The 19,077-nt window shown below is 38.7% G+C and overlaps 2 protein-coding genes across 4 annotated transcripts in view; both read right to left on the bottom strand.

Annotated features, from left to right (window-relative positions):
- atxn7l1 (ataxin 7-like 1) overlaps positions 1 to 5,179 on the bottom strand; it is a 41,497-nt gene extending 36,318 nt beyond the window's left edge. The window contains exons 1-2 of one of the 3 annotated variants that reach the window (XM_011491054.4): positions 4,988 to 5,177; positions 4,465 to 4,539 (exon numbers count right to left, since the gene is read on the bottom strand). In XM_011491054.4, coding sequence (XP_011489356.1) covers positions 4,465 to 4,539; positions 4,988 to 5,084 — 172 coding nt within the window. In that variant the 5' untranslated portion in view covers positions 5,085 to 5,177. Of the gene's footprint in view, positions 1 to 4,464; positions 4,540 to 4,987 lie in introns of all 3 variants that reach the window. The other 2 variants (XM_020714120.3, XM_011491055.4) reach the window with 2 other exon arrangements.
- Positions 5,180 to 8,432: 3,253 nt separating this feature from the next.
- sypl1 (synaptophysin-like 1) lies at positions 8,433 to 18,099 on the bottom strand. Its single transcript, XM_004083130.5, has 5 exons — positions 17,309 to 18,099; positions 11,680 to 11,798; positions 11,231 to 11,435; positions 10,962 to 11,153; positions 8,433 to 10,287 (listed from the first exon to the last, which is right to left on the bottom strand). Exons 1-5 carry the CDS (start codon positions 17,378 to 17,380, stop codon positions 10,156 to 10,158), a joined length of 720 nt encoding a protein of 239 aa, XP_004083178.1. The 5' UTR covers positions 17,381 to 18,099; the 3' UTR covers positions 8,433 to 10,155.
- Positions 18,100 to 19,077: the final 978 nt, after the last annotated feature.

Genomic DNA, 19,077 nt, shown 5'->3' with positions numbered 1-19,077 from the left:
GCAAAAATCAACACCACTGTGTGGCATGTAAACAAAAGGAGGGATGGGAAACGTCAAGAAAATAGAAATCTGGACAACAAGGTTTGAGGAACAACTTGACTAATCTCTTCATTTGAATACGAGCAGCACTTAGTGGATGACTAATTGAGTCGAGGTGGTTCGCAGAGACTTTCCCGGCTCTCCACTGAAAGGCTTCAAGTGAGGGAAATAACTGATAATGGAATCAAAGACTCACATGTGGCGCTCTAAGTGTGTTCAGATCTGACTTACAGACAGAATAAATCATTACGGTGAGAAAAAGCATCACCACGTGATGTTTGGGATAAAGCATGGAGTATAGTCAGCACACAAACAAACAAATAAATAAAAGCATTGATTAAAAGCGAGATGATGACAGCGACCCGCACTGCTCATCGATAACCACAAACAGGCGAAGCCTCAAGTGAGTCAGCAACGTATCACTCACCACTACGTTAGAACGTACAAACTACTGCTTCTCTCTTTTTCTTTTTTTGTCTTCCTCTGGCGTGCGCCCCAGCAGGCCTGAGTGTCAGAGTGCCAACAGATCAGCAGTTTTGGAGGCGCTGCTTCGCTTCGGCTCTGACAGAGGAAGATGATGCATGTGAAGCGAGGGTGTGTGGGAGGTGGTATCTGAGCGGACAGAAGACTTTCCCCGGACCGGGTTTGTGCGTCACTCTGTTCCCACGAGAGCGACAGCAGACTCACTGCTTCAAGCGTGACTCAAACGTGCGTGTGACTGCGGGTATTTATGGATGGCGAGGTGTGGAGAAAGTCCTCCCCCTTCGGTCTGTGGAGCGGAGGAACCGAATAGGGACGACGCAAGCTCTACTGGAATGAACCAAAGCTCACGTGCAACCACTGACACGAGCCATCGCACTTAAACGACAGCTGAATAGGCTTTAAAAATGACAAACTGGTATTTACTTTAAAAAAAACCCATCAGTTTATCAAAATAATTGAATTCTTTTCCTTTTAAAGTTTTTTATACATTCTTATAAAAATGTTCAAAATACTCATTTTATTAATGAAACATTCTGTTTTGTTAAGTTTAAATCTATCGTTTTTTTTGTAACCAAACAAAATTTGTTTCATGGGGAAGCGGAAACGGCCTTCCCTACTTTTTGTAACGGTTTCTCATGATAAGGAGTTATGACGAGAAAACTAATTTTGTTTTCTCGTGATAACAAAGAATATATGCTTGTTCTCACACTGAGACGCCGACACATTTCCGTTTTAAGTCCCTTTATTTTTTTGGTTTTTGTAGGCTGTAACCAACACCTTCCAGCTTTCACCAACAAATCTCAACGACAGCAACAGAAATGCTCCCCAAAAGTAGTTTTTTTAGGTTCTTTTTTTTATTTCTAAGTGGAACCGCGCTCCTCAGACGCCGTAATGCCGTCTCATGCACCAGCACCCCCTTCCTTTATTCCCCTAAAACCACCGACAACAGGTTGAATGACAGAACCCAGGGCCAGCAAGCGTCTCTCCGTGGTGCGTTCACTGAGCTCCAGCCTTTAGCGGAACCAAAACAGCCACCCAGCCCAACTCAGTCCGATACCATACTGTTTTTGTTTTTTAACAATCTGCAGCAAAACAAAGCACTTTGTCAGAGAAGATTTGCAATTTATCCATTTGATCGCAGTCAAACTCAGGCGGAGATTGTGCTGATGATGTGGTTCATAGAAACAGGGTCCAAATCAGTCATCGTTACTTGTGGAGAAGGTTGGTGAAGCGTTCAGTGATTCTGCAGTTGTCAATTTTATCAGTGATCAGGTGAGGGGATCAGGCCATCTACACAGTCACAGAACGATGCGTACACACGCGTAAATGTGCATTTCGGGCTTTTGCGTTCAAAACTTCTCACGTTCACGTGTCACTACACAAGTTTCTACAGCCATTTTCGAAATCTACGTACAAAAGCGGGCCTTTGAACATGCATTGCAAGACTACTTTCATTTCAACCAATCGGGGACTTTGATTTGATCGTTACGTCTGAAAATTGATCATGAAGGAGAAATGAATAAATGCAGTGACACTCAATCCTATTGATTTCTCCTGTCCTCCCAAACATTCCCTTTATCTGGAATAAGACACAAAGATCACCAACAAACAACGAGAAATAATCCTTTATAGGAATGCTGGCTTTGCAGCGTCCATCCACACCTGTCAGGAGTCATTTTCAAAAAAAAAAATAAACAGACTCAAAATTGAAAGTTGAACTTTACAACTGGTAAAGACCATCGTATGATGGACGTCAGGGTTTTGCAAACATTGTGGACAATTTTTAAGATTTTCTGTCTCCTTAGTGGACTCTTCAATGCAACCATAACTGTGCCGTCAAGAAAAAAAAATCAGCTAAGCAAGTAAACTTCAGCTGGCGGTTAAACTCTTGGTGATCCAAGCTAGGCCTGCACAATAAATCGAAAATGTATCATCATCGCCTTACCAAACAGTGCGATATCGGTATTGCAAAAGATGACAAAAACTATGATAGATGGTTACCATAAGACTTCCCCACCTCCTAGTCACAAACTGTAGAAGCTGAGCTTAATGGCTACTTGCCGTCCACTGTCATAGACGGCGAGGAAGACCCCTCGGCACCAAATTACATTCCCACATATAAGAAAGCTTGCAGGGAAGTATCTCTGCATACCTGCTGGTAGTTCACCTTCAAACAGGCTTTTCAGTACAACAGGATATAGAATGTTTAAAACCTTCCAATGTAAACATGTTGGTTTTCCTTCACAGCATTCCTTGAGGAAGGGAGGATGCATAGACAGAGACACCATTATGTTTTCAAAAAAGCCCAAACGCACACTACCTGCATTGTTACCCATTGTTGTTCATATTAGTTTTGGCCAGTTTTATTGACAGATTATTATTCTTCGGTTTCCGAGATACATAAGTTCTTACCTGTCTCCTATTGAGATAACTTGCACTAAAATCTATGTTGACTTTTATCTAAATAAAAATGTCGCAGTGAAAGGGAAATTATGTAGTAGTTGGTTTTGCTAGTTGTTCATATATCACAAGTCAGATCATCATCGCAATTTTGATCACTAAGTTGTCCTCATATCGTGCAGCCCTAATCGAAACTGGGAAACTGTTTAAACTGAATAAGGAACAAGAAAATGCATCATCAACCCCTTCTCTATGAAAAGATAGGAATAATATGGTTGAACATTTGGAAATATTTTAAAAAATACATCAATTTTTGACTTTCTGTGTATTAAAATATAATTTACACACATAAAAAACTAAATCGTGTCTGAAGAAAAAAATGCAAAAGATGTTAGCATTTCAAAGATTTGCCCTCCCTCCTAAACTTTAACCATGTGTGTACGTTAGAGTAGTTATGATCTCTACCTATTGAAAAATAAGGCTTTACAATACTTATTTTTAATTAGTATTTTGGGGGGACAAATCCTCATTTATCTATTTTTGGCTCATTAAAACAGAATATTCAAAAATGTTTTTTTTTCTATGTCAAGTAAAATACCCTTTCCAAGCAATATAACAATGTTGTTATTAGTTTATATCAAAATAAATGATGGTTTGAGCCATTACTGCCCATCACAGTCAGACTCAAAACAAAAGTAGATCCAGTTTAGTTACCAACAAAGGAATCATCATCTTCAGGTTAAAAAAAATTGCATAAAAAGTGCAAGATAATTGAGGACTCTATAAATCGGGGGTTTAAACTCCCTTCATGTTTTTGTTGGGGTTGTTTTGACATTTTAACTTTGATAAAGGTAGAAAGCATTAAACATTGAACGCTGATGCTCTTTTATAAGAGCAAAACAACACTGCCACTAACTATCTATCTATCTATCTATCTATATAGCCAGGCTGTGTCCCACCAAGGTGGGTTAGCCTAGACAGGGCACACATTTTTACCTCCCTCCTTCTCTTCCCCAAACCCTCCTCCTTCAGTGTGTGCGTGTGTGTGTGTGAGACTGGTCAAAGGCCACTAACTAAATCTGCTAATTTCCACAAGAAACATACAAAATAAAAGCTTCAAATGTGTTATGTTATAATCAACATGGATCTGCATATATTGGGTTATCATAACAAATGACATCAACTAGTTTGATATTGTTTAACATTTAGCAATTCCAAACCGTTATCAATTAATAAGTATTGTTAGTTAACAACTTATTTAGAGGAAATAATGATATAGACCTAGATACGGAAATGTCGCACTGAAATTGAACGTCTCTTTAAACAAAGGGGTGCGAATTCAGTATTTTTATTTTTTTATATATATATAAAGCATGCATATGAAGGTCAGCTTGTATTTGTCCGTGCTGGTTTTAAAACAAACATGTCGGGTTGAAAACACGGCCGTGCAAAGCGCTCGTGCGTGCGCAACAAAACAATAACAAACCACCACCGTGTGGTACGTGACAGCGTCCTTGCCTCGTACCAGCACAACTTCCTCACCTGGTTTGCCGAGCTTCGCGGCTTCTCTCGGGCAGTAAAACTCTCTGCTGTTGTTGTCCAGGGACGCCGCCGCGTCTGAGTGAACAAAACAAACGCTTTGAGGGACACAGGCGGCGGGCATTCACAACAAAACTTTGGGGCCACGCGCGGAGCCCTGTGCTGTGGTTGGCTGGCTAGCATTAGCATGCTAGCGCCTTCTTTAAGCTGGCTCGCCGAACCAAGTGGAGCTGTCAAAGCTAACAAACTTACAGCTGGGCACTTGGGGGATATTGTTACAGAACGGCGCGAGCCCCGCGCGGAAATGTTTAGCTGTCCGTGGCGTGAGCGCCTGCGCGCGCGCGGCTGTCAAAGAGCGCCCCACAAATCCTGCATTTTGTAGTAATATTTTGACAGTTACTTTGCTGGTCTTTGACAGACCCTGCATGGTGGAGAAGCTTACTCAACTCAATCACAGACAGTTGGAGCACGCACTTCCCGACACTTTGCAGGCAAACACAACCCCCCCAGCGACGTGCTAACTTACTGTCAACAAAACGTAATTTAGCCGCACTGACGAAGGTAGACCAAGGCTTGTGAAGGAAGGTATCCGGACTTGGTATTTGGCGATCCAGTGTCGCCATTGCTCTTCCTTCTTGTTGCTTTGCTGAGAGCCTCTCTCTCCTTTGCACCCAGCAGGCGAAAAACGAAAGAACGAGATATGCTGACGTCACTGTCGGCAGGGTTCGGCAAGCGTCGGCAGCTTCCGTTGGGCAAATATGTTGGACGCTAATCAAAAGTTCAAAAGTTCACTTTGTGAGCATAGAAACACAGAATGGTCACAATATTAGTTCTTAATTATTCATGGGCGCACAAGATCAATCAAATATCGTTTTTTTTCCCTTAAATATTGAATAAAAGATAGGATACATGTTTTTATGCACTTATGTTCATTTATTGAGGGTTTAAATCATATATTACTTTACTGTTTATCACAAGGATCCAAAATAATTAAAAGTTGACCCAATTTATTTGTTATGCACAATGCATTGTGGGGTTTCAATGCAACAAGGGCTCAAAAAATATTTTTTATTGCAAATATATATGTAAACTCGAGTTATTTTTTACATTTTTTTTTTTAGCATTTTGAGTTATTTCCAATGATTATTTTGTTGTATGAGAAGCTGCTTGCTTATTATACCAGTCTTGTTTAGATACACGGTTTTGTACTTGGTGTCCTTTGACAGCTCTTTCGTCCTGTTCGTGGTGGATAGGTTGAAGTCTGATTGTTTAAGTGTGTGGACCGGTGTCTTTTATACAGATTACCAGTTCAAACAGGTCACATTATTACAGGTACAGAATAGAAGAAAGAAGAGCTACCTAATACAGAAATAACAGGTCTGTGAGGGACAGAATTCTTGCCTCTAGAAGGTCAATACTTATCTTCTGTGCCATTTTACAAATCATTTCTGTAAAGAAACAGATGTGATTTCTCAGATTGTTTTTATTTTTTGCATTCTGTCTTGCTTTACAGACCTCTCCCATCTTTGTAACCCTTGTGCTATCCTAGGCACTTTAACATTGGGAGTGGGGTCATCTAGACCCACTAGACAGTGCTCCGAACCTTTTTTCTTCAATGATTTGTGATCTTCACTGGTGTCCATGGATTACAGGAAATCTCTCCACCTTTATCCACCTTTGTCATGAGAACACGTCAATGTAAGGGTGGGGTCATCTAAGATAGCACAAGGGTTAAAGGGGACAACTTGCAGAATCTGTGACTGACAAATACTTTTTTGACTTGTATGAAGCTCTACAAAATACAAAAAAATATGTCACACAGTGATTTTAACCCTTGTGCTATCATAGATGACCCCACCCTTACATTGACGTGTTATTCCTACCATGACAAAGGTGGTTAAAGGTGGAAAGATTTCATGGACACCAGTGAAGATCACAAATCATTGAAGAAAAAAGGTTCAGCGCACTGTCTAGTGGGTCTAGATGACCCAACTCCCAATGTTAAAGTGCCCAGGATAGCACAAGGGTTAATTCCTACAAGTGCATTAAAACTGACCCCAACATTTCGGATTGTTTTTGGTTTTGTTTTGTACTTTTTTTCTGCTTTGATTTACTGTAGTTCTGCAAAAGTCAATCCGCTTTTAAGCAGCAAGATCTTTTTTTTTATTACCCCAACAACAGTCTGTAAAAACACCAATGATGTGCTTTCTTTCACTTTTGTTTACTGGTATTTATAATTTGATATAGTAAAAAGGCCTCTGTCAAACTTCCAAGGGAAACTCCTGCCAGAAATGAAACTCTCTCTAAACAGACACAATAAAAAAACTCCTGCAGGGAAGCAGAAATTGACTTCTCAGAATCCTTTCAGAGCTAAAGTGTTTAAATTATAATCTCTAAGTTTTTTAGAGAACTAAATCAAAGTAGACGAATAGATATTTAAGTTAAGCAAACCAATATGTAAACTGGCTGCTTATATTTTTTAACAACAAATGTTTGCCTTTCTTTTATGACAAAGATTTGTTCAACAGTCAGATAGACAACATATGATTAACCCTTGTTCTATCCTAGGCACTTTGACATTGGGAGTTGGGTCATCTAGACCCACTAGACAGTGCTCTGAACCTTTTTTCTTCAATGATTTGTGATCTTCACTGGTGTCCATGGATTACATGAAATCTTTCCACCTTTATCCACCTTTGTCATGGTAGGGAGAACACGTCAACGTAAGGGTGGGGTCATCTAAGATAGCACAAGGGTTAATATAAGTTACCTCTTTTTGTTAAAGCTTTTGCTGAAATGAAGTTGGAGCCATTCCAGCCATCAGAGGACGTCTGTTTAAATCTTTTCATCTCTGAAGGATAAAATACTGTAAGATAATATGCTTTTGATGAGAAAAATCAAAAATAATCTGGAATTGTGGGTAAGACTCGAACTGAAATTTTAACAGCTTTATGTTTCAGCCCCAGCACCACATGCCAATTGTAAAGCACAGTAGAGGGAGTGTCATGATTGGTGGCTTCTTTCTGGATCTTCACAAAAACATGCATGAGATGACAGCATAGCTAGAGACAGTTTTACCTATGAGAAATGTGGTTGGTTGCAGAGGATGCATGTAGTACCGCAGGGGCGCACAACCCCCCCCCCCCCCCCCCCAGAATATAAAGAAACCCCCCAAAAAATTGCAATTTTTTCTCTCCATCCAATTTCCATGTTTTGTTTTAACCTATATAGTTATTAAAGTAACACAAATAATATATCACGGTTTTGTGCTTGTAAATTGATGTTACAACAAAAAAGTTAATTAAAAACCAATTTGCTGTTTGTTTAAATACATATCCATCAAAAAACACAGTTATCGACCAATCCAAATCGGATTTCCAGGAAAAATACTGTACGTCTTTCAAAATCATTAGTTATTTATGCACTGTTTCCAAAACATTTACTCATTTGACAAAGACATGTATTAGATTAAAAAAATAATTATGAATTGCCTCCAAACAAAGAACCACACACAGAAAAACAGGTTCCCTCTCATTTAACGCTCATGGCACTACAATGACCTCTTGTGGCTGGAAACCAAAGTATACTTTCAGTGCAAATTATTATTATCAGAGCAACCGGACACTAAACAATTATAGGGAAACCTCCTTTCACACTCACATGCTCCTCGTTCTGCAGCTCTCTTTTAGCTAAATTCACTCAATCTGGCAAAAAGAGGCTTCTTTTTTCTCCCTACAAAACTGTAATCTCAGAGTTAACAGGACCACCCAATTTGTCACATGGCAACGCGACACCTCGTCTTTTACTCTCCACATGAATCATTTATTAGTTGTTTTTATTAATTCAAAAGAATAATAGCTAAAAACATTCTGTTTTATTTTTTGAAACTGTGTGGCATAGTTAAAATTCACACAAATGTTACACATATTTTAGATGCATTTACCAATAATGTCAAAAAAAGGAGGCGGCAATAATGAAAATCATTCATTTTTATTTAAAAAAAAAACACGATAAAATAGTCACGTCATACTTATATTCATCATGAAAAAATGTTCCTAAAATGCTGGACAGTCACGAACAGAGCTCAGAATTGACCAACAATGATTACCACAGCAGTGTTGGAGGCATAACTGGACAAACATTGGCTGTTTCCTTCACTTTGGCTAAAGTTAAAGGCTTTTACTTCATCACCCGACAACAAAAACAAGAAAAAAATAGGAAAGAAAGAAAGAAAAAAAATAATCTTCATTATAAAGAAGAGACAGAGAGTCTAAAAAATGTATAAAACAAATTTTGAAAATATATTTGGTGTCACATAAAGAGCAATAATAACGTGGGTGATCATTTTTTTTTTTTAAAGTTTAAAACAAAATCACCCTGATAGATAAAATAAGGAAATGGAGATGTGTCATAATGAAATCAAAAAAGGGAAATGTTAAAGCATAAAAAAAGAAATATGAGTTTGCTGGTACCATGGAAGATTTAAAGGATTGCACTCAGAGCAGCATCACTTTCTACACTTACAAAAATCAAATTATCAAGTGTTTTTCTTTTATCTAAACTAAATAAAAGATATTTTTTTCAATCTAAAGAATTGCATTTAGCACCATTTAACATCTTTTTGGATTTCGTTAACAATGTATTTACTTTTGTGTGACCCTGACAGGGATAAGGCATGTTCAGACGATGGATGGATTTAATTTTAATATTACTTCATGCATTTGGATGGATTGATCCAAAATTAAAAAACAAATATTTTAAGGCTTAAATGTTTATATTTTGTCACTACAAAGTACATCTAACCATATTAAATACAAAAGTGCGAATCTTTTATCAAAAATTAAGGATATGTTTTTTATTTATTTTTTTAAGTTTAATATTGTGTTTCACAGTAAATAACATTATTGTCATTTTTCTTACAAAGTTCTGAACTAATTTAAAAAACTGTCTAAGAAAAATGTCAATCAGAAAGTTTAACAAAAAAGTGAGTCTTGAAAGACCCACTCTGATGGAAGGCTTTAATGTTTTTAACATGTTCTTGTGGCATTTTTCTGAGGATGAAGAACACATGTTAAGAAAATTAAGCTTTAAATGGAATTTCTGAGTATTTCTTTATTCAAATTGGAGTGAATCTAGACCAGATGAGAAAAATTCCATGTAAAAAAAAGTTTGTGTTTATGATGTCGAAAATTCACTCCCTGCTCCGCTGCACAATGGGGATGGGAAGAGGGGGCGGGATCGCTCTGTGCCAACGGTCCCGTCCACAACTCGCAGGTCAATTTCTAATAAACCTCTGTCACTCTGCAGAAACTAAGTCCTAGAAAACAATAGATATATTGTTTTAGGTTCATTATTAAAAGACCACATAAAAAAATTAATTCACTGTTTCCTCTTTTTTCTATCTTCTTGGCTGTTTGACAATTTACTGTAAAGGACTTTGTGTCTTTACAACAGTTTAGCATAAAAATGCAAGAAATATTATGTTATCAGACACTGATTTGGCTCTAAATATGTTTATTTAGGCTTTAGATGTTACTTTTAGAAGAAGTTCTGAGCTAACAACGATCAAATCTCCTGATTCAATCTTCCTTTTTCAACTTCTACCTTCTATAATGTGCGTTCATGTGTGGTGAAAGTGGGACTTTCTATTGTTTTCTGTCTATGGTTGTGTGTTTGTGTAAAGATTTTTGGGTGCTAGATTGGTGCGGGGACTTGTTGCCGTCCGGGTCCGGATTGGGAAGCGAACTTCTGGGAATGCCAGCGCGTCTCCTTGTAGACAAACCAAGCATTGGCCGCCCACACAAGCATGTTGAGGTAGCCAAAAACCTGATGCAAAACACACACAAAAACAAAATATTCATTATAGTAAGACAACTGTCCAAATAAAAGAAAGGAGGAGAATATTTTGAAATATGGAAACTTGTGTTTTCTTGCAAAATAAAGTCTAGATGCATTCTCTTCTCCCAAAAGAAATAAGAAAAAAAGTAACCCATTATTACCACCTTTACTACTACAACTACTAATAATAATATTCAATCAATTCATGACTATTTATATTAGGTTAAAATATATATATGTATAGACACATGTTTCATTTGGTTATATATAAATATATACATACATGTAATTTTATTTTGTGTTTATCTCCGTTGGTTAAGGGGATGGGAGGTGTGAGAAGCCGTTGGGTTGTGTGTGGGTCCGAGATAAAGGGGGGGGGGGCTCTATTTTTAAATTATTGTGCTAGTTTTATATTGTTTATTTTGGTGAACAGCACTTGGTGTTATGTTATTGTAAAACGTGCTGTATAAATAAAGATTTATTTGATTTTTTGATTGCTTGAAAGAAATTACTTCCAATCTCCATCAGGACAGCCCAACCCTGCCTGATTTCCAGCTCTCCTTGCACTCCTTGCTGCTGGCTACCTGGGTCAGGTGTGCTGAGGCTGTCAGAATGAGGAGACGCCTAAGTCAGAGCTGAAAAGCAGGTCAAGTTCTTCTCACCACAGAGAGGTTGAGAGTCCGCATGTTGGCAAACTCGGTGACGGCACAGGTGACGTTGCTGCCTTTGCAGACTGCTACAGTTGCATCTATACCGTCAGTATTCGTGGCATCTTTCACATTCTGCAAGCCCTTTGCCCAGGCAGAAGAACACACCAGCCACAGGAAGACCAGGATCGCTGTGATCACAAAATCCTGTAAAAACAAAAATTTAAAACCTCATAACAAGTTCCCCCTGCATCATTTCAGGTTTTTTTTGCTTATAAACTCACTAAAATAGGTCCAAAGTCAGAGTCCTTATAGACATGCATGTAGCCTAAGTACACCAGGAGAGCAGCCATGCTGTACAGGAAGCAGACGGTGCCAACTCCCACGAAGAACTCCACCGCAGAGGAGGCGTCTCCCACCAGGTACGTCGTACCAACGGTGTGGTTGCAGAGGGTGGTGTTTCCCTCAATGAGGGGGACCAGACTCAACCTAGAAACCAAACAAGCAAGAAAGAAAAACGACTTTCATTCGATTATTTTAAGAGGAACTGGCTGCAGACAACAATGTCTGGAAGTCCCCGCATGTCACTCGAAACTTTTGACTGACGACCCTAAGAGTTACGGGTTTTCCCATTTTAAGCTTTCGTCAAATTTTTTTTAAAAGTCCTAACACTTTTGGGTAAAGGTTAGGATGATGTCTAAACAAAAACCTCAAACGTGTTTTTCAAACTGACCTGAATGGGTAGTGAAAGTTAGCACTGAGTGTGTCGTTCCTGCCGTCGCCGCAGAAAAGAGATACGGTGTTCCTCCCTGAGAATCCGGCGCAGGTTCCAAAAGCAAATATGGCCGTGAGCTTGAGCAGACAGGAGAAAGTAGAGCATTACTGAAAAATACAATCTTTAAAACAACAACATGAGGATTAAAATGAGTGTGAAAAAGCAGGATTTGAAAAGGGTGTTTTAAGGTGCTACAAATAGGTAAAATGACAGGATAATTCTTCCAGCCCTGCTGGCTGCTCAGTCCAACAACTGCAGCAAAAATAATCGCACTGTTCCTCTGTAATGAGCTCATTCCGTCTCACTAATATCAGTGTTTTGCTGCCACCACGGACGAGGATTCAACATGATGTTATCAGCACGTCCCTGAATTTGTGACATAAAGTAGCCTCTGTTGAAGGTTTTGAGCTGCTTTCTGATCGCAGATTTTTTAAATGTATTTATTTTGATTGCTGAGAAGTCGCTCATGTAGCAATGAAAGCCCAAATACTGAAACTCCCGCCACCATTTATCCTTTACTGAAGAAGTTGCAGTTTTTTTTTCTGCCTAAAGCAGGTAAGTCAGAATCCAGGCCTTGAGGGCCGGTGTCCAACACGTTTTCCAACCAACCTGCCATTGAAGCTTCTGGCTAAACACACCTGATCCAGGTAATCAACAACAAATAAGGCAGGATTTCTAGAAAGCCAGCGGTAGGCTGATTCTTGAGGCCTGGAGTTTGACACACCTGCGCCCAAGGTGATACTTTAAATCAATGAATTTTTAAGTCTTCTGACCTTTCCATTGTTGTTTATTTTATTTTTTTAAGCGTGTGTGCACAATTTCCGGACTAAGCACCTGAAACATCAAAAATAACAAACGTTTCTGCACCTCGTTTCTGCAGCGATCCTGGTCAATCATTTCTGTGAACTCTGGAGTTCCAACCATATGAAAAAGGTTCCAGCCTGATGCACATGATGTCCTCACAAATCCTATGTGTGAATTCACTCCCAAAAAAAGGATTTTGCCAACCAGAAATCTCGCTGATTTGTCCATACAGCTTTTTGATTGATCGTGCTTTAGGTCAGTGTTTTTCAACCTTTTTTGAACCATGGCACACTTTAACCTTGACAAAAATCCCGCGGCACACCGGCATCCAAAAAAAAAGGAGAAACTCATAATCTGTATTGATCTACAGCTCCTCTCACGTGCATGTTTGTGATAATTGTGGCAGAAAAAGCTGGAAGATGCAGCTGTTTTTTCTAAAAGACGTAATAAAAGTTAAGTTAGAAGATTTAAAAATTGTTTGATGTGTGTTTGTTGTGGTTTCAAGACGTCAAAGGAAGATTTGTGCGCTCAGACCTTGTCACTTTAACCCAATGCATCATGGGAGATGTAGTACAAACAGCCAACGAACGCAAACAGACTCGTGTCTATGAGCTTCATGGTTTTGTTCACATGTTCCACGGTCTGATGCTGGATTCTGTGGAAAGTTACACCGCTAAAGACGAGCTTCAGCTGGTATTTTTGTTAGAACTGGGAGACTTTTATGAAATCGGAACAAGGAAGTGAAGACTTTAACCACTTCTGATTGGTCAGACTGATGACATGTGATTAATCCTCCAAGAATGATTGGTGGAGACGGTTAAAGGGGCGGGACTTTTCCAAAAAACAGCTGAAGTTGCGGCTAAATCGCGGTACCGTCATTCTTATCAAAATGTCTTTAATAGAATCAAATAAACACAAAGAAAAAATTATTTTATATTTTTTTTCATATTCCTAACTACTCAGTGTTTTATCAGGGCCTGTTTGGATGAACAAACAGCTGATATCCTGGAGATGGGAAATGTTTTTAGATCAGTGAATGAGGGCATTTTCCCACGGCACACCTGACCATCTCCCACGGCACACTAGTGTACCGCGGCACACTGGTTGAAAAACACTGATTTAGGTCATGGGTTAAGTCAGTAGATTTTGGAGATTTCTCAGGATTGACCTGCTAATGTGGATCTCTTCGGGTATGAACAGTGTAACAGCGCAGTCAGGAGTTCATGGAGTTTCTTTATGGTACATAAATGGGACTTTTAACACCAGAATAGTTCAGTGGAATTTATTCAAATGAGCAGAAATGATCTAAAAATTTCACAAATTCATTGGGTTTGGCATGCTTTCACACTGCACTTTTGAGAGTGGACTCAACCAATGCTCCAACAACAGAGAGCTAGCTGCCTGATCTTATTCCTTCTCTCAGTTATTTAGAAGTATTTGACAGTTTCTGTTTTGCCCTCTCTCTTTTGTCAGCCATATCTCCTCCTGGAAGGCCCCGCCCACTCACTTGTGGTTTCTCCGTGGAGTGGCGCACAGCTGCCTGCACTTGAAGTTGGCTTGTTTGAGCAGTATTAAAGTGTCTCTGTTTCCCATTCACTGCATCTGTGAACTGGACTAAGTGACTCCTCCCCCTTGTATCCCAAACAGGAAGTACCTGTTGGCAACACTGTCTGGCTCCAACATGGTGGTGTCCATATCGAGAAAAAATGGCGAATGAATTGACTTAATTTAGTTGGGCCAAGAAATAAGCCCTTTTCAATGGGTGACGTCCAGTTCTCATGTACAGTCAATGGTGATGTAATATTTGGTGTTTAACCCTCGAATACTGCAAAGTCCCAGGCAGCACAAAATAAAATACACAATTTCCACAATTCCAATGGTAATTCCAACGTCAATAAAATTCCAACAGAAGCAGCTTAGTAGTAGTAGCATTAGTATTGATTGATATGCAACACTTCACTAATCTAAAGCAGGTTTTTCCGCGTCAGAATCAACAGTTTACGTTAATTGCATAACTACTTTACTACTGTGAAGTGCTCCATAATGATGGCAACTAAATTTACTGAATATTTCATTGGAGCTGGAGGTAAGGCATTTTCTATGGGTGACGTCACACTCACACGATCCATTTCTTATACAGTCGGAGTGCCCGATCAGTTTAGTTTATGTTTAATTTTACCTTTCTCTGCACTGTGGTCACAGTTTGTCACGTTGGGGTTTGTTTTTTTACATTTTTTTGTGATCATTTCATTATTTTTTTGTGATTATACATTATTTTGTGATTACTGGAATGCTATTTTTTGTTATTAAATCAGAAATCTTTTATTGATCTTGACTGATCTTGGTCAACCTTGCATAACTTTTGACCTTTTTTTTCACAGTTTGAGCTTCTTCAGGTTTGTCCTTTGACAAAACCTTCCTCATCCAACTCATAATCCATGTGACTAACTGGCTGATTTCCACATCTGATTGAACAAATGCACACAATTGTTCTAACTTATTGTGAGGAATGTTTTTTTCACTTTCATAATCAAGGTTCTTCTTGTAAAGCCTCTGCTTATTTTTCCTTAAATGACTTTAAAATCATTTCTGAAGACTTTAGTTTTGACCCAAACTTAACCCATCCTCCCTTTTTTCTGTGTAGTAGTCCTAAAATGTGGCAATCAGAGATTTATGATAGCCTGCAGCAGAAAACTTGAAGAAAGCAGAGCCAAAATAACATAGTATTCCCCATTTTCTTGCTAACTGGTCTTTCCTGAGTTTGGAGGAATACATAAAAAAAATAGGTGAGTTGCATCAATGAGCAGAAACTCGGAAAAGACACGCCGGCTAAAAAACACTTTGAAGTGAACGCTCCTTTTCGGTTTGAGAAGAACTGAGCTGCACATGCAGAAAAGTGCTTACGACAGGACTCCACTGACTTTTACTCCTGAGCTTCACCCCACAAAAATCCCATTTGAACACACTCCAACACACAGCTCAGTGCCTTTCTCCAGATGTTTCTCCAGATGTCACTTTCTGCCACTTCCTGTTGTTTGGGCTGCACACGTAAGCTAAGGCATCAGGTCACAGGGAAATAGCATTATCAGGTTTATAAGCCAACAGGAGGTGAAAACATACACAGACCTTAGACTATTTTGTCTGTTTTTACATTAGTCTTTTTGCAGTAAAAGCTACAGTTTTTACACTTCCCATATTGTTTTCATTATGGCTAGGAATTTTTTTTTTTTTAGAGACCCACTTCGAGGAAAATCGTGTTTTTGGTGTTTTGAACATGTTCTGATGATGGCGGACTTATATAAAGATAATTAAGCTTGCATTTCTGAGTATTTCTTTATTCAAATCATTGAGAATCACAGATCTATTTATGTCTTTGTTTTCCGCCTGAGCTGAAATCTGGCACAAAACTGTACGGCTGGATGGCTCCAATACTGGTAACCATTTTTGTTGCCATTTCTATTTTTTGCTGTTATTGTAATTTTTTGGTGATCAGAGCAGCCATGTGAAACCTTTACACAGTGAGGTCATTTTTATTCTCTCTTTTTTTTTTTTTTTTAAATTAGCAGCAGCTTTGAAGCTATAAATGATACTGGAACATTTGTTTGACGACCCTATTCAAACTTTTTCCAAAGCAGACACCAACGAAAGCCAAACTTCACAGAAGTGACCACATGTTTTTCCTGGTTGGACCGTTTTATTTTGGGTCCACCTCATACAGCTGAATTTGCAAAAAAATTAAAAACTAATTTTTGTAACAATTTTTATTTGCTTTTAGATGGATGTAATAAAAACATGGATGCATGGTTACAGTGATTTTGTTCTGCTATTTTATTTTTCCCCCTTCTTTTTATATCACGTCAAAGACAGATAATCGCAGATATTACGGTAGCTAAAATCTGGCATTCCAATGTGTGGCTTCATTTTCTTTACAGTCTTTAGATTATCTGAACACTAATGATTTAAATTCAAGTGTCCAGATGAATTTCAGAAGCCAGGGGTGGCACCCACATGGGTTTTTGTTCTTCTTGAAACCACAAAACATTCCATTGATTATCAGATTCCACACAGGAAACAGTTAAATCACAGCAGCATCTAGAAAATCTAATTCTTGGACTAAAAAAGAGAGATCCTTAAAATCAACAGATTGGTGTCTTTGTCTAAACATTTTTCAGATTCGATGAAGTTTTAAAACTAGTTTGAGTTGATGATTGTAGTAAAAGATGACCAACAGATTTTTGTTGTTAAATGAAGACTACGTGAAGGGAGCTCATGTGAAACACAAATATGCATCCCTGTTCCAGGTCAGATGACCACTGTTACCGCCTCAGAGTGTGCGTGAGGGGAGAAAATGGAGCAACAGAGAAACTGGGCCTGGAGCACCCACACTGGACTCATCTGACCCACTTCTGTGGAGCAGAACTGATGACATGGACTTCCTACAACCATGTTGATACAAACATAAAGTTCAAAACAGCTCTGTTGTGGAGTAAATTATTAGTGAGGGACACATTAATCTACAACTGAGATGTGCCAAGGGCAGGCCAGAGCAAGCAACACACATAACCGGCCTAACAGACTCAGAGGTTGCTGAAATCAAGTTTTGGGAAACTAAGAAGATCCCCCTTTATTTCTATTTTCTTCTTTTTTTTACATTCAAGGTTTGAATAAAGACTCGGGCGTTCAATTCCCTGGGGATCTGATTAAATCTCTTTCAGTTTCCATTAAAAAATGAGATGAAAAGAAAGAAAAACTTCAATAACTCCATTGACAAACACAAACTTACCCATTCAACCAGTTTGATGAAACCAAGAGGCTCCTTTAGGGGCGACAAGTTGAGCCGAAATCCAGTCATCATGATTGCGTGCGGAAAAGTCTTTATCCAGTTTTCCTCACTCTGTGGATGATGATCCAAGAGCGAAGAGGGGGGAAAAAATGTAGGAGCTGTCTCACCGGATGACGTGGTTTTCCTGCAGACGCTGCAAAAAATGTCCCACTGAAAGGGTGAGTTTCACAGCCTGTAGAAGGAAAAATGTAAAAAAAAAATGCGCCAAAAGTGGACTATTTACTGAATTGAAATGTAACAAATTTGATATTTGGCAACTTCAGTAGACAAAAATAAACTTTTAAATCAGATCTTGTGTTGTTTTGATCGAAATTTTTTCCAGTGTTGTTGGGAGACTTATGCGCACCGTTTGGCAAAGCGCACGGATAGCGAAGTCGGCGCGTAAAAGTGTGCCAAACTTGTCTCCGGCGCGCAAATAGATACTCGATGCAAATTATTTTTGAAAGCAGAATGTTCCCTCTGCTTTAGCGAGTTGTACATTTGCCCCCTAAACCCGCAAAGAAACTTAAAAATATCCTACAGCTGCAAAATGAAAACGTGGGGGGGTTTACCGCTGAAAACCCATGCAAATAGTAAGGTAGCAGCAACAGCACTTCCTCAGCAAACTTCATTCAAAACATAAGGGTTGCATTGGGGTCTACTGGCTGTATGTAACATGGAGGCTGCCTCCTCCTTGCTGAGTTTGCAGCTGCGGCGCACGGAACGCCTCCTCGGCGCTGACTCAGTCATATGATTCTCAGGAGAAAAGGCGCAGAATTCCCCCACTTTTAAGAGGATTGACTCAAGCATCAAGCGTTCACGCGCCACAGTTTGAAAAAAAGAGATTTCAAATATATAATTTTAATGTGCAAAATGTGATCTTGAACCATAAATAACAATGTTAGGATTCGTTGAAGTGCCTTTTATGCGTTTAAATCAAATCTGTGGATAAAACCGCTCCACTGTCTTATCTGTTGTCCCAATACGTATTCTGTTACAAAGGGAGGAGTCTTTTCAGATTGGTTAATGACTCTCTGAGTGACTGTTTGTGTCTTAATGAAATCAGCCTCAAGTCACTTCAACATCTTATCTCAGAACATTTCTGCTTGATCAAAACACCGTTTTCAATGAAATGATTTTACCTAACCCTATATCAATTCACATCACATTTGATACACACATTTCTGGGACCTCCATCTTATTAGCATGATCCAAACATTACTTAAAACCCATTATGAAGAACTTGGTCAATTATTTTTTTCCCTGTAGTTCATCATTATTCCACTAGGGGCAGTAGAAATGCTTTTCCTGCTCATTCCAAAATGGCTGCCACTATGAAATCTCAAAAACCCTTTTGGCGAGGAAAAGGTTGAGCAAATTTATAAAACTTTATGGCGAGAACAACTCATCTATTGTTATTAATTTGATTAAATGACTACTTGCTGTTTTGAAAGGATGCAACATAGTTGATAATTATACAATAATGAAAAAGTTACACCATGTTAAAAACATATGGATCAAATTTGAGACAGCGGCTAAATAAGGTGCATTTTTTTCCAGTACACTCGCCAATATTTTTTGCATCTTAAGCCAACATTGTTGTGAACAAAAACTTACCGAATGAACCATATCATATTTGACAAAATAAATAAATAAATAAATAAAGGGAATGAAATAAAATAGAGCTAATGGGTAAATGAAGTAGCTCTTAGGAAATAATGAGAAAAAAA

Source organism: Oryzias latipes, chromosome 23, assembly GCF_053564925.1.
Source record: "Oryzias latipes strain Hd-rR chromosome 23, Olatipes_Hd-rR_3.1".
In the NCBI taxonomy this organism is placed as follows: domain Eukaryota; kingdom Metazoa; phylum Chordata; class Actinopteri; order Beloniformes; family Adrianichthyidae; genus Oryzias; species Oryzias latipes.
Note: the sequence above shows the minus strand (reverse complement) of the source record. Positions and strands in the feature narration are given on the sequence as shown.